The sequence below is a fragment of the Etheostoma spectabile genome, chromosome 8 (genome assembly GCF_008692095.1).
Source record: "Etheostoma spectabile isolate EspeVRDwgs_2016 chromosome 8, UIUC_Espe_1.0, whole genome shotgun sequence".
Classification (NCBI taxonomy): Eukaryota; Metazoa; Chordata; class Actinopteri; order Perciformes; family Percidae; genus Etheostoma; species Etheostoma spectabile.
Window position 1 is genome coordinate 23,240,438 of NC_045740.1, and position 15,539 is coordinate 23,255,976.

Below are 15,539 nucleotides of genomic sequence, written 5' to 3' on the forward strand. Positions count from 1 at the left end.
TGACATTTGTTTACTCAAACAGGCTCTGAAGACGAATAGGTGTATTTAATAAAACGTATTCTAGACATTAACAGGAAGAGCAACGCTGTGTTCCTGTTTTCCTTAACAGCAAATCACGTTCCTAACGCGACGGACAAGTTTCCTCAGGCTAGACTCTAAAGACAAATCAGAGAGGTAACGTACACGTCGTTATGTGTTACTTTTTAATGACAACTTAACAAAAAGGCATTCACGCGGACAGCTACGTATTCTCTTCCCGTTTTCAACAGCTGCCGTCACTACGACAACAACAGACGCTTTTGGCTGACGGTCGCCAGTTAACATGGACTCTCGTTAAACCGGAACACCGGCCAGGTTCAACTAAACTATGTAAGTACACTCTTACAGAAATGGATCCAAAATGTGAAGAATATAGGCCTGGTGGCAAATATCCAGATGTTAAGTAAACGAAAATGTAAAAATTTAGTTTATAGATTTAGTTTAGTGCTCTAGTGTGCTATTATGTTTTGATCATACTCATTACATATAAACTGATTAACATTACTGGGGGGCTAATTAATATTGCAGCGTTGAATATGGTAGTAGTGTGTTATTGACCTTTCCATAGGGGCTTTGCACATGCATGTTGGAACTTTTATTTGCTGCATTTATTCAACAGATGCATCACTGAATTGCAGCCTCAGGTGGTTTTGATCGCGTTAATACTCACAGGTAAGTAAGTGTTGTACTCAGAAGCAATGGTTGTGAAGGGTACGTAGATAAATCATAAATGAATTCAATTCACAAATTGTCAGCGGGGGTCCCCTGAGAAAACCATTGAAAACAACTGCTGATGACTTTTTCAATTAGTAGTCTAGTCCAGTCTTGACATGGGTTTACACTACAGGGTTTCCTCCAGTGTTAGATAGCCCCCCCCACCAGGCCTAAGCCCCTGGGAATAATTCTTTCATGTGTCTTTAAGATGTATCTTTATACTACAGTTTCAGTGGTGTGGCTTTGTTGGAAACTTCATTAGTACTTCACAGTAGGCAAGACAAGGCAGCTTTATTTCTAGTGCACATTTCAGCAACAGGGCAATTCAAAGTGCTTTACATAAAAACGATTAAAATAATAAAAGTCACAGTGCAGTACAAGAAATGAAACAAAGAGCAGTTGAAACAAGTCAAAATAAAATATGAAAATCAAAAGTTACTTTGCAGTATGAGAAATTAAACATTAAAGAGCAGTTAAAACAGTTAAACATATAAAATAGCAGATTTTAGGCTGCGAGTATGGGACAGTCTATAGGCCGCTGCCCCACACACGTTATCGGAGCGCAATAATCATTTTGTGAAAACCCAAACTTTGTTGGCCAATAAGGTCGCTCTAAACAGGCAGAACCATACGTCTTTACACTCTCATCCATCCACCACGGGCCCCGCGGGATCATGGGACTTTGTATTTGGTTACCCATAACCAAGAGTGGAAGTACTTCTCTTTACACTACAATATAATTCAATTCAATTTTATTTATAGTATCAATTCATAACAAGAGTTATCTCAAGACGCTATACAGATAGACCACACTCCAGAATTTAAAGGACCCAACAGTTCTAGTAGTCTCCTCCAGAGCAAGCAACAGTGCGACAGTGGCGAGGAAAAACTTCCTTTTAGGCAGAAACCTCGGACAGACCCAGGCTCTTGGTAGGCGGTGTCTGACGGGCCGGTTGGAGATATATATAAAATATAGTCCTCACTATACGGCTTAGTTCAATCACGGCAAACTTTGCAAAATCCTGAACAGCTCCAACTGTTTCTTGTAGATTTTACCATAAATTTTGTCACACCCACACTGGAGAAATTCTCAGAAATATGTTTGTTTCCACAACCATAATCTTACAAATTGTTAACCGAAACATCCCAAAAGGCACCAAGTTACTCAGTTCCCCTCAATGTATGTTTCAGCCAACAATAATAATACAAAATTTCACTTTTTGTCACTTAATTGTTTAGAAATGTTCATTAGAACAGTCAAATCACTGTCTAATCAAGGCATTTAATTTTTGAATCTGACCCTTGCTGATTGTCATACAGTTTCAACAAAAATCCACTTCAGTATAAGAAATGAGCAACCATTTATAGAAAGGCAACATAAAAAAAAAAAGGTCTTCAGCGTGGATTTAAAAAGAACGAGATGGGGGCAGTTTGCGTTTTCTTACTAGGTGTAAAGAATTTTAAAATCCCCAGGTTATTTTGAAAAACTTAAAAGGGCCCAACGGAATCTGCTTTTGCTTTTTTTTTTTTTTTTATTTGCCATTTGTGGTGTGGGTCATGTAAGGAAGGGGCGGGCCACCGGGGCTTTGACCTCAGCGGGAAATTTTGTGTCGCAAGCTGCTGAATTATAGGAAGAAGAGACAGGGGAATGGAGAAAGTCAGGAAACCTGACGCCCAGGGGTAAACACATTCCTTACCACAAATCCCAAAGTGCCAACTTCAAAAAATGCTTTGCATGTGCTAATCCACGTTTTTTTGTTTCTGCTCAGAGCCCGGGGGGTTATGCCCCGGGTTCCCCTCTTTGAGCGATGCGGAGCAGAAAAAAAAGAAAAAAAGGGAGTTGAGGAGAAATTAAATTCAGTGAGTCTTTTTTCTGTTTCTTTTAACGTTAAAGGACTTTTCCCTCCCTTGTCATAGGATTGCCAGTGGCAAGTGTTATAGAGAATAAACAGTTTAAAAGGGTTTTTTTTTTAGCGTCCTTTTCAGCTAAAAAAAGGGAAAATGGGGCCATTTCACACAAAAAAAAATTTAAAGTCCTTCGCTCGTTGTTTTGCCCCTGTCAAAACTGTAAAAAAAAAAAAAAAAAAAAAATTTAATAGTGCTGCTCAGTACTGTAAATGCCGAAAACCCAGATGAATCTGCCAATTTCATTTTCATTTGAGGGGGCAGTCTCTGGCCCCCTCCTTAAAGTAGATTTCCCCCAAACCGGCCTGGGGGCCAACACAGCGTATATTAATAGGGGGGTTTAGCGAGACTGACAGAGGAAGCATTCCCGTCCTTTAGATCCATCCAGTGCAACTCATCATTTAGGCAGCGCTGATCAAATGTGACTCAAGATTATTTCCCGCCTCAAACGTTTTCATAAAGACGTTTTAGTGTAATGTTTAGCCGTAATGTAAGAAAGTTAATGACCCAGCCGCCATTTCTTTTCCTGCCTGAAAACAGACCAGGCATAGGCCCAACTTGCATGTTTTCCTCAGGTTGGTTGGTTTATTTGTAGGTCTCTCTAATTGTGTCAAGGCTCTCTCTCGTCTCACTCAGTTCATCTATTGAAATCAAAGATGAACTGAATGTTTGTAGATTTCTACACATTTGCAAATTAGTCTGGCGATGTTAGGTTAGTAGCACTTAAACAGCAAAAAATAGCTGTAAAATGTAGCTGCGCGATATGAGGAAAATAGGCTTTAACGTTCTTGAATAACGCGATTATGATACTACTAGCAATAAATAAACCGATTTAAGTGTACTCAGTTCTGCCTGTCTGCTGCTTTCAGTATTCTGCTAAAATATCCAACAATTTGCTTGTTGAATTTGAAACCAAAAAACAGAATGTTTTTTATTGAACAAATTGACCACTAAATTGAATAAAAAAAGAATGCTATTACATTTTAAGATTATTTTTTTTGGGGGGGGGTGGTTTCCCCTTATTGGACAGCGAGACAGTGGACAGACGTGAAAGGGGGAGAGAGATGGGGGACAACACGCAGCAAAGGGCCGCAGGCTGGACCTGAACCCGGGCCGCTGCAGGACCCAGCCAACATGGGGCGAGCGCTCTTACTCAGTGAGCTATAGGCCGCCCCCGCGAGTTACATTTTAAAGTGCAGACTAATCATATTTTCTTTCAACTAACACAAAATCTCTGAGTGTCTAACGCGATATGTCGCAGCCCTGATGCGTTTGTTGCGCCAGTTGACAAGATAAAAGGATGAAATGTTCACAGCCCTTATTAAATGTCTTTTGTGGCTCTTGAGGGTGCTTTCACAACAATGAGTAAGCAAACTATTGACTTGTTCTTCTGATCTGCGGCTAGTGTGCCAGAGTCTACAGTGTCACAGTCTGATGTCAGAGGTTTATGTGGCGAAAAAGGCCGAACCCACTATTTTTGAGAAGACTGGCTGGAAGAATTCAGCTGGCTGAGGTACTATAAGGAGACCAACTCCATGAACTGCGAATGTTGCAGCGGCTAGCCGACAGTGCAGGCACTTCGCAGTTAAAACACTGGTTAAACACAATCTTAGCCTCAAGCATAGAGTATGCCGTGACATGTTAATAAATGAAAAAGCAACGCCACTGCCGGTTGCAAAAGCGAGACCCACGAGTGACTCGCGGGTCCCGTTAGCCCACCTCTCTTTGCCTCACTTTGTTTACGTCTCAACCCGGTCTGCGGCGCTGTGTTGATACACCTGGGCAGGGCTGTAGTGTGTTCACTGACTACTTTGCATGATATTTAAACGTCAGTTTTGAAATTTTCCACACGCTGATGTAATGGAATGTAGGTGAGAGAGGTAGAAATGTGACAGCAGAGAGCTGAGACCGCTCCTATGAAAAAAATAGATATAGGTTGCTAAATACATAACTATTTACGAAGTAAAAACAAATAGTAGTGCTAGGTAGTTAGTTAACCTAGATACTCCCCGTTCCATTGAAGTCTAAACACCTTAGATATGTGTTATTTCAGTGTAAACAAGAAGAGACAGAGGTAGAGTCTGTACTGACAATAATAATACTTTTACAATTCTGAATGTGGATTTGTTAAGCAGCATTCAATTAAAATGTTAACTAAAATAAAACAGCACATTGTAGTTTCTGTATTTATTCCCAAAGCATTTTTCAGTAAAACAGTTAACATGGGGGGAAAAAAATTGCGTTGCATGTCCATTTGAAGTTGTGTGCCCCTACATTTTCTGTCTGTGCTCTGAATTTGTTAGTAAGGGGCTACAGTGCTCTTAGTACAAAAAGTTAGTCGGGAGCCCTGATTCATATATTGTCTTACTGGTATTTTAATAATTAATGTATCAGATGGCAGATTTGTAGCTATGACAATCCATATGCTGTCATTTCTTTATGTAGATTATTCATATCAACAGTAAATGTGTTAACATCTGTTAAAAGTAAACATGCCGGATTTTCTTTAACCATGAAGGTCTATTAGTGTGGATTTATAACAGTCTCTTATCAGTTGTTTTCTTCTTCTTCTTCTTCTTAAAATTGCCATGTGTTGAGAGCATGTTTGTTTCCATGGTGACAGGGAACATGGTAAGGGGATTGGACGAGGAGGAGACCAGCTTCCTGGACGAGGTCTCCAGGCAACAGTGCCTGGTTGAGAAGCAACGCAGGGATGAGGAGAAACAGGAACTGTTGGAATACAGAATATCCTTTTATCACATGTTGGTTTATATATAAAAAAAGCATTTTAATAATCCAGTGTCACTCTGTAGTTATTAGCCTAAATATACTAATGGGTTAGCCCCCATTTTAGTGAGCTGTGTTTCAGGTTTAAGATAAGCACTGAGATGTAGTTGAAGTCACTGCAGTTGAACTTTGTGCGTCTAGTTTATTTTCTTTATGAAATGAGAATTGGAGACTGGTATCAGTGTACTTCAGTGAGATGCATGCTGACACTTATTCACAATGTGTGTGTTTTTTGAATGTTTGCATTATATCAAAACAAGTATCAAGTCAAACAAATTCAATTCAAAGGAAACATTCAAACTGCCTCCAGAGCCAAGACAATCAAGTTTATTTCTAAAGAAGAGGCATGCCTTCAAAGCTTTTTTTAAAGGTCCAATGTGTAGGAACTTCTCCCATCTAGTGTTGAGATCATATAAATCCCAATAAACTCTCTCGCACCACTCACAGTACGTATTACAGCTACGGTAGCCTTCACGCTTCAAAAAGCCGACCTCTTGCTCTTTTCAATGTCCTTTTTTCTTTTTCTGGGCGAAGAAGAAGACTCCTGTTCCTGAAATTTGAATACGTGTGGTCCTCCATGTTTCCTTCTTCCAGCTTGTCCCTTTACCCATTGACCCATTAGCAGATTAGTGAGTTTATCATGTGACAGTGAAAACGCAAAAGGCGGAGCAATATATCCTGTATGTCCCTTATGGCGCATGAATATGGAGCGTCTGTCCCAGTTAATGCAAATGGAAAAGTAAAATTTCAAGCAATTAGGAAACACTTGAAATTGATGGTGGTGGTAAATATTCATGAAAAAGGACAAGTTGGTGAACGGGAAACACTAATTATGATAATGAACAACTAAACACGTTACATACTGGGCCTTTTATATCGAATGCAAAAATGCAATAATTAAAGGCTAAATGTGTCATTCGTAATACTTAATTACGAATAGAGATGCCTTGGTTTTGATTATAAATTAAATTAAAATGATCAAAACAAGCTTTCTATTTTAACAATCAAAATCAGAAGCAGGCTCTGCGAGCCCCCCGGTATTATTTCCTGTCTTTACCTTGACTACTTGCCCACATTTGTGCATCCAGTGTAGCTTGGATACACGACAGCTAAATACATGGGTAACATTAGCTTACTGGTAGCCACGGCAACTGCCACTGCCGGAGTCGCAGCTAACAGAGAAACAACCGAACTGAAAAATCCTCCTGCTTTTTTGCCTTCTCCGTGAGTAAGTTTTCCGATGGGACTCCATGGTGCGTTCATGTGCACCTCTTTAAATGAATGGTGCATTCGGTCGATAATTTTTGAAAAGACAATGTTTAAATCAAAAATTTAATCAAATCGTGATCTTTACATCTAAATGAATTGTGACACTCCTAGTAACAAAAAAAACACTAATGCAAATGAGGCACGATTACTTTGCCTGGGGCTGAGGTTTTTGGTTTACACCTTCCAGTTCGTATGCTATTTTGAAACAAAACATCCAAACATTTTAATACCCAAACTGATGAAGTAGCAGGTTCTGAAATTAACTTTTTTTTTTTTTTTTTTTATTCTGCCACGTTTTAAGTCTACGCGCTGAATGAAGGAATAACATTTAGACATAATTTAATGTAAACAATGTTGTCAGCTGACATGTAGAGAGAGTTCAGCTCTTCTGCAATAAGATATTGACCAACATATCTCTTGTAGCTAACAACTGTAGGAAGATCCATTCTTAATTCTGCTTACGAAGCTCTGATTGGCTGGCTTTCTCCAACTGGAGAAAGCAGCTATGAGTGGGAGCAATCACTGAACAAATCTTAGGTGTGGGCAACGGGTCACAGGTCTGGAACCAGCCTGTTTTGGTTTTGCCAAATAGCATCTGCATCATATCGCTGCATTACATAACCTCAAATTTTAGCCCACGAAAGGAGCAGAAAAGTGTTGTAAATATGTATGCATGTATTATGGACAAGCAATTTAATTCATAAACAGAACTCCTGTAATCCATAGATACTCTGCCTTACATCTCAGTGTAAATACGACACTATATGACACTCTTGCACTTTTAAATACATGTCCAGTAGTTTTGCTTGTTGTTGTGCTCTTTGTCTGCTCCCCTCTGCCACTCTCTTTTTGTCTTTGCCGACAGACAGGTTTCTGACAGACAGGTTTGTGTGCAGATGAAGAAGAGAATGGGTTGTCGTGGAAACTGTATCATAGGCTGGTAACTACGGTGACCGTTTTTATAGCAATTGCTGTGAACAAAAAGTACACGCACGCACACAGGTGCAGACCTTAGTTAATGCAGTAAAAACTCATGACTGCTCGAATGGAGCTCACGTATGCTTAATGCCCCACGTTGTGTCCATGGTTTCCCGTCCATCTGTCCCTTTTTTGTCTTGTGCTTTATCTGTGTGCGTTTCTCAGTCCAATTTTCTGTCTCTGCATCTCGACCCCGATTACATGTCTCCTGAGCTCTGTCCATCTCGTCTCTTCTTTTAGGCTTTATATCTGTGTCAGTGCTCTCTGCTTTGCTGCATTAGTGCGTTTTTAGCCCCTCAGAACTGTGTCACTTTTTCTAGCACACTGATGGAGAGATGTAATGGATACCCCTGAAGGGAGGACAGAACATACCTTGTTGACTGGACCGCTGTTGAATAGGTTGTGCATTTCTACTTGCCCATGAGCCCCACTCTTTGTTCCCTCTCCAAGGCTCCGATATGGTTTATTCACCTTAACTCGGTACTGTCACAGCGCTCTAGTGAAGCAAGTGTCCACGGAAAGCCGCAAAGAGCCGGAAAAGAAGGTGGCTGCTAAACAACCGGGGGCGGAGCAAAGGACCAGCCACCTGTCTCAGGCCCATCTATTGGCTGGAGCTGTCAAGAGGCGCAGGTAGGCACACAGATACACATCCTTTAAAGCTGCATCGGCTGATTTAGATTTTGCTCGGGGGCAGCCGAACATGCTGTGAATACAGCGCTGACCTTTTAAAGTTAATATGAAACTTGTTAGAAAGCGCTTGCCTATTTCCTCATTCAGCAAAACAAAACCACAATATCATTCATTTCAAGTTGTCTGTCAGTCTTTTGAATTAAGGTCAAATATTAACTTTCCTTAAATTGTTTTAATCTTCGTCAACTCCTGAGGGAAATATATTTATTTTTAGCTGCTAAATGCTTCACTATGTGTGTGTGTGTGTGTGTGTGTGTGTGAAGACTGAACCTCTGAGTCAAGGTATGTCTCACAAAAAATGAGCTGAAAGAGGCTGAAATGCTAAGTAGAGCTGAGTGGAACTCCCATGGGTTTGTCACTGTTACTGACCCCGTTGTTGGCATGAAAATCTTTATTAGAGCCGCTTTACATCTTCAAAATCTCTTTGTTCTCTTACCCAGTTCCTCCCAGTCGTCAGACAGCAGTAAGAAGCAGAGGTTAACAACTACAGCAACGACAGGAAACGGAGCCAGACACACAGGTGGGCTGCAGCCTGGGGCCCATATATCAGGAGGAATGTCTGTCTGAAGAGAAATTGAGTAGTGGACTTTCTTGACAATTCCTGGAATTGCTAAATGATAGACCCACCCATCCAACCCAAAAACGCTCGTACTCCGCTCACTGCTTGTGATTGAATGGTGCATACATTGCTTCCAAGGAGTGTGCGTTTTTGTTCTACATGCAGAGCTGGAATTACTTTTATAATTGGACAGGACCAGGGCCTGAAATTAACACCCGGCCACCTGGCAAATGTGGGTGAATTTTGCAATTGGCGGGTAACACTGTCATTCTACCTGCCACATCGGCAGGTAGCCTATGAGAATTGAGTGATTCAGATGCGTAACTATTGGTAAGCAGGGTACACCGTTGCTTACGGGCCCGGACCAATCAGGGGCCCAAATCACTGGAAGACATTGACAGCCGGGGACCCCAATCGCATGAGAATGGGTCAAATTAATTTCCTTGTTTCTGATCTAAATACGAGACGTGTGTGACTCGAACATCTCACATTTTCCAACAAAACGTAGAGCAAAAGATAGCAAACAAAACCTGTCGGACGTCCTGCCAACCTGCATGCATTTTAACATCAATGTACGCTGTAACGGTTTTTCACTATAAAGTTTCTGTGAGTTGCTGTTGTTTCAGTCCTGTCGCCTGGCTGCAGCGGGCAGGGCTGCTGCTCCGTTCCCCCCACGACTGGCGCACACACACTCATAAACGCACATAATCACACACGTGGAAAAACTGCAGATGACACATACATTATTGTAGGTGCAATGATAAGTTAAAGTCCAATAAATACTTTATCAAACCGTATGCATATGTGTCCCAGCCCAGGATAGGAAATTATGCCTTTATGATGGATTAGCAGGGAGGCCCCCCTACTACAGCACGTGATGACGGCGCAATGTCCACAAGTAGGCTACCATGGATAAGACAGGACAGGATAGGATCATAGAGACACAGCAACTACTGTTTTTCATCTTTATGAGGCAAAAAAACTGGCTGGGAAAAAGTGACTGTGGCAGGTAGATTTTTAAATGGATCAAAAACGTTAACTTCAGGCCCTGGACAGAACGACTGACCCTCTTTTGCGAAGCGGAAGCGGTCTGCCTAGTAATGGAAACCCAAGATGGTCAGACAGATCCCAAGGGGACCCCTTTACAATGCTGAGTGTCAATTGCTTTGGTTCAAACCCTGATTGTGGTCTTAACTGTTAAGGTGGTTAAGCTATATATACTCAACAACAAAAAAGCGTCCCTTTTTTAGGACACTGTATTTTAAAGGAACACGCCAACTCATTGAGACTTTAGCTTATTCACCATATCCCGCAGAGTTACATACCCTTCTCATCTCTGTGCATGCTGTAACTCTGTCTGACCAATAGAATAGCCTAGTAAAGATCCTGCAGGTAACAGGTTCCAACTAGCTACTGCTCCCAATAAGTGACAAAATAATGCCAACATGTTCCTATTGTTAGAGAAGTCCTGTGTGTGACTTATTTAACTCTGGAGGATACGGTGAATAAGCTAAAGTCCCAATAAGTTGGCATGTTCCTTTAAAGATACTTTACGAAAATAACTTTAGAGATTTTCATTGTAAAGGGTCTAAACGATGTTTCAATGAACCATAAACAATGAATGAACATGCACCTGCAGCGGTCGAAAAGACAATAACAGCTTGCAGACGGTAGGCAATGAAGGTCCCAGTTACAGTGGCTTGCATGCTGAAGTTGATTAAAAAGAATAATAAAAAAAAAATCTTTTTGAAATTTGTCTTTAATGCCTTAATTCAAAAACATCAGGAAAATCCAACCTTATAAGAACACCAATTTTCTTTGTGAATGAATAATGTAATAAATAAATGTTCTTCCTTTAAAATACAGGGGGCATAAGTATACACACCCCTATGTTAAATTCCCATAGAGGCAGGCACAGTTTTATTTTTAAAGGCCATGGATCCAGTATACTATGCATCCTGATAAAGTTCCCTTGGCCTTTGGAATTAATATAGCCCCACATCATCTCATACCCTTCACCATACCTAGAGATAGGCAGGGGGAACTTTCCATAAGATCATCTCTCAATGCAAATCATACCAGCTATTAAGCTAACTGAAATAACACCAGCCCAGTCTCTAGGTATGGTGAAGGGTATGTGATGATATGGGGTTATTTTAAGTATCCAGCTGCACTCTGGTCTTCCTGTATGTGATTGTCTGCCTGGTTTGAATACGCTCCGTCTCTTGCAAGACATAGAGGAGACGCCGAAACTATCCCTACAGCACTCAGGAAGCGCAAACGCTACACGCCCGGAATGCACAGACAGATTGGATAACATGGGCGCCAAAATAAAAATAGACTTTACACAGTAACACTTAACACAGTAAAAAACATGTATATTGTATTTTTTCTTTTTTTTCTTGGTTACATAATTCACAGTTTCCTACCCTCCAAATTGAAATAGCCTTAGACAGGGATGTCTGCACGTACACCCCCTGAATCTCACCGTGTGTTGTGCTGTTCAGAACAGGAGCATGGAGCAGGAGGAGAACCAGGGGGAGCTGAAGATCAACAAACAATCCCCAACCTGACAGCCAAGGCCCCCCCAGCTGCCCTGGGCTCCGGTCAAGGCGTGTTACACCTGCCGTCAGCGGCCGTGTGCGTCGGCGTTTTACCAGGACTCTGGGTTTATTCCGGCAGCAGCGACTCTGACAGCAGTTCGGACAGCGAAGGTAGCGTGGACGCAATCATGTTGCCGTACCCCCGGCACAGTAGGGCCTACAGATAGACATAAGACAGACAGACAGACACACACACACACACACACACACACCACACACACACACACACAATATATATATACAAAAATGCACTAAGTGAGTCCTTGTACACGTGTACGGACATTCACATAAACCTTTTTGCGTTCTCTCTCTTTTGAATCTGAGATTACCAGGCAACGTGAAGTTTGCATGCCTTCAGAATGGCTAGCAAAGAGAAAAGTTATCCACACACAAAACACACACACACACACACACACACAACAGAGCCAACAGAAGTGTACCTAAAAAGTACATGTTTAGTAGTTGCTTTCCCTATTAGGTATAACACTGGCAGCACACACACCCAGAAAAAAAGGTCAGTATTCCTGTTGTTTTCACAGCTGTGAGTTGAACTGTTGCTCTTTGTCATCAAAGTTCAGCCGAGTAATATAATCTTAAGAACCAGTACATTAAGACCAATTTAAATTCTACTCTGAACTAAATCTGTGTATCTATTTGTGATTTTCTGCTATTGTGGCACTCAAACATGATACCTCGACCCTTCCTTCCCTCAATCACATCTCACGCAGTTTAAGCCGAGCAACCAATCCCGCGCTGCCTACCCCGACGACATCCTCCCCCCCACACCCAACCCTACTCCCAACCCCAGGCACAGTGACTGCAAGCTGTGCGATTGGCTAAGGGAACAGTGATTGACAGCTGTGGAGCAAGGAAGAGACTGCTTTAGACTGTGTCAAATAATTTGCACCTTTTAGCTAGCAGCAGCAGAGGAGAGAGAGCCGGGGCAGGACACACTTCGCTCTCCGTTTGGTTTAAATGCAAAGCGTGAGTGGTTTAAAAACATGTTTTTATCAGTGTGATGTAATGTGTTTCCTCATCAGTGGTTTGTTTTAAGGTTCTGGAACGATGCTGGACTGCTTTTTTGGTCAAAGTCTGATTAGAGAGAAATAAAGAGCTTCCCTTGTACTGTGTGTGTATGTGTGTGGAACTTTTTTGTTAACATCGGGGACTTTTTATGGATTTAAAATATTATGTTGCATTAAATCAGCCTGTTTTTGTCTCCCTTCCTAAGGTCAATGATTTGCTTGTGTTAATGTCTGTATCTCACCACTCATCACAGGTATGGTGTGTGGATATGGATTATGAATTAGAGGTAAACGTACCCAGTACTTAACAAGAAAAGCTAAACTTATAAAAAAAACAAATTGTCAGAACTCCTTATCCCTATCCTTTAAATTAAGTTAATTTAAAATACTGTAATAAATAAATAAAAATACTTGGTACAACCGCTAGTGGTTCTGCATGCACATGGTGAAACCTTTGGTTTTTAGCATCGACTAAAAGGAATACTTGACTGATTTACACTCCTGTAACGTTGTCAGACTCCTGATTCTACAGCTGCGACCAAAATATAAAGCTTTTATTGACCACTGCAATTTTGTGGATGTGTGTATTTTCATTAAACGTGCATAAAGAAGATTTGAGAAAATAAAGACTCCATAAAAAAAAACAGGTGTGAACGATGAAACTGTAATAAAGACGTGGAACGCTCTGCCAGGTTTTTGGGGGTTAAAGATCTGAAGATGTGGTTTATAGTCAGACCTACGTGGGCCATGAAATTTGTAAAATTGGACTAGATCAAAACTAATTTGGGTAATTGGATTCGGGGATGTGTTCACAGCTTGGCAGGAGAACATTGCGTCAGGAGCTGAGCTTAGTAAGCTGATAGAAAACCAGCGTGGTAATCAAGGTGAGATATCATCAAAATGTGCTGAACTCTGTCTTTAACCATAAGCAGCGCAATGCTCGTAATTGTTTTTGTTAGGAAACAAGTCTGTGTAGGAGCTCGTTGCTCCATGTAGCCTCAAGTGCCTCCAAGTCTTGGTAAACAGTGATGATGAGAGTGGGAGATAATGTCAGCTTTTGTTCCTGGTAACAAGCGTTTCAGTTTGTTGGTGTAGCTGTGAAAAGTGGTTGCCATGACAATAAGTCATGTAATAGTTGTCCTGGGTCCCAGACCCTGTGAGTGCTCAGTATTACTTTGGGCCGTTACATTAGGAGACCCACATACGCAGAGCTCTGGGTTTTACTCATACATATTTCCTGATATCAAGAAAAGGCTCATAGGCCGATACTAAACCTAAGGAGGTGTATCTGAAGGTCCTCTCATTTTAGATCAGCATCCTTCGGCCTATCACTCCAGGAGAGTGGTTCACCTCTATAGACCTCAGGGACACCTACTTTCATTTTCTTATTCACCCAGAACTGAAAGTTTCTCCAATTTGCCTTTTTAGGTCAAGCATGTCAGGTCATTTCTATCCTACTGTTAGGCCTGTCCCTGGCTAAGATGCATGAGGGCAGCCTTCACCATAATTAATCACCAGGCCTGAGGGGAGTAAAGACGTACCCTTTTCTCAACAACTGGCTTGTCTGCGCCTCCTCATTCCAGGAGGTACATCTTACGGGCATGTCGGTGAATCGGGAAAAAGCTCGCTTTATCGATAGACTGTCTAAGAAATGGACGGTGTGATGCCGTTGTTTTGAACGGAGACCAGTGAAGGATATTGGAAGCAGTTTTCTGGTGATAGCTGAGCGTTACTGCGCAGCCTCCAACTGAGTTTGACAACATAGATGTGACGTGGGTAACCTGTCTGAAAGTTGTAAGTCTTCTGGTAGCTGTGCCAAGAGAACTCTCAATCATTCATAATCAGCAGAGACGGAGAGCGTAGGTATATGTTAGGAGATAACATAAGCACAGGCTAATTATTGCTAACTAAAATGCTATTTAACATTAGTAATTAAACCTAAAAAGCTAATGTAAGTCGAAACTGCCTGCAAGCTTATCCTGTACTGTTCGGTAATTCCTTTACGATGCAACAGAAAGACGTGTAGTATTAGTCTATTGCTACAAAAACGTCTAATACGAAGCCATAACATGAGCTACAAGGTATTTGAGCTGTCATGGGGCTAGCCTATGCCTTTATTTAAGCCGGTGGTAGAATGTCTTATAATGCTAAGCTAACCTTGGTAGCAAGGGACGGTTAGCGTGAGCATTATCATTAGCATGTGGGCTTAAATCAGTGAAAACATGGCTTGTTTTATTTTATTTCAGTTCATTTAAGTACTAGTCGAAAGACTATAAATTATGGTTGGATAAATACAACACATACACAGTTAATTTCAAGTAATTTATTTTAGTTTAGTTGATTTACCCAAGGTTTCATTCACCTGTTCTCATCTTCAAGCAGGGATCGGGGTCAAAGTGGCCAACAGGATATCTTACTGGGTCTGGAGTAATTTATAGAGGGGAAGATCTGGAATGGTCCAAGTGTCAGCCGGTACAGAGGGGTGTACAGAAGCCATAGAGTTCTGTTTTGAGAAGCTTGTTCAGCATGTCACATTTAATTTTTGATGTTATAGATACGGTGTATTAATGTAGCCAGGAATATTTGGGAATGGTTTATGAACACAATGGTGTTTGATTGATTTCCAGTTAACTTTGGTGTGTCTTGTAGGAGGGGCTTCTGCTATAAAGGAAGGAGGCAGAGGCTCCTCTGGAAGAACAGCGTTGGCCTGGAAGGGTGAAGGTCCTAGGGCTCGATAGTCAGGGCCTAATATAGCCTTTGATCTTTTTTATAATATAAGTTTGTGATGATAATTATTTGAATAGTTAGTATTTAGTTTTCGTGTTTTTTTTTTATTTTTTAAAGTTTTTATGTATTTTTGCAATAAGTCACCCTTGCAATACTGAACTTCCACGTGTTTGATAAAGAAATAAATCGAAGCACCAGGTGAATAACTCCTGAATTCATGCCCCCTTCCACCATGGGGCTAAA

The 15,539-nt window shown here is 41.2% G+C and overlaps 1 protein-coding gene across 3 annotated transcripts; it reads left to right on the forward strand.

The window, feature by feature from the left end:
- Positions 1–2,554: 2,554 nt before the first annotated feature.
- On the forward strand, positions 2,555–12,885 carry psme3ip1 (proteasome activator subunit 3 interacting protein 1). Of its 3 annotated transcripts, XR_004333149.1 has the most exons (7): positions 2,555–2,613; positions 5,282–5,403; positions 8,183–8,322; positions 8,823–8,902; positions 11,449–11,655; positions 12,273–12,528; positions 12,776–12,885. XR_004333149.1 is itself a non-coding variant. In XM_032524170.1 (6 exons), the coding sequence occupies exons 2-6, from the start codon at positions 5,287–5,289 to the stop codon at positions 12,275–12,277; spliced, it is 549 nt and encodes a 182-aa protein (XP_032380061.1). In that variant the 5' UTR covers positions 2,555–2,613; positions 5,282–5,286; the 3' UTR covers positions 12,278–12,785. The 3 variants fall into 3 exon arrangements, 2 of the variants coding, with proteins under 2 accessions (XP_032380061.1, XP_032380060.1); XM_032524170.1 differs by having other exon boundaries at positions 12,273–12,785; XM_032524169.1 differs by lacking the exons at positions 12,273–12,528; positions 12,776–12,885 and having other exon boundaries at positions 11,449–11,757.
- The last annotated feature ends 2,654 nt before the right edge of the window (positions 12,886–15,539 follow it).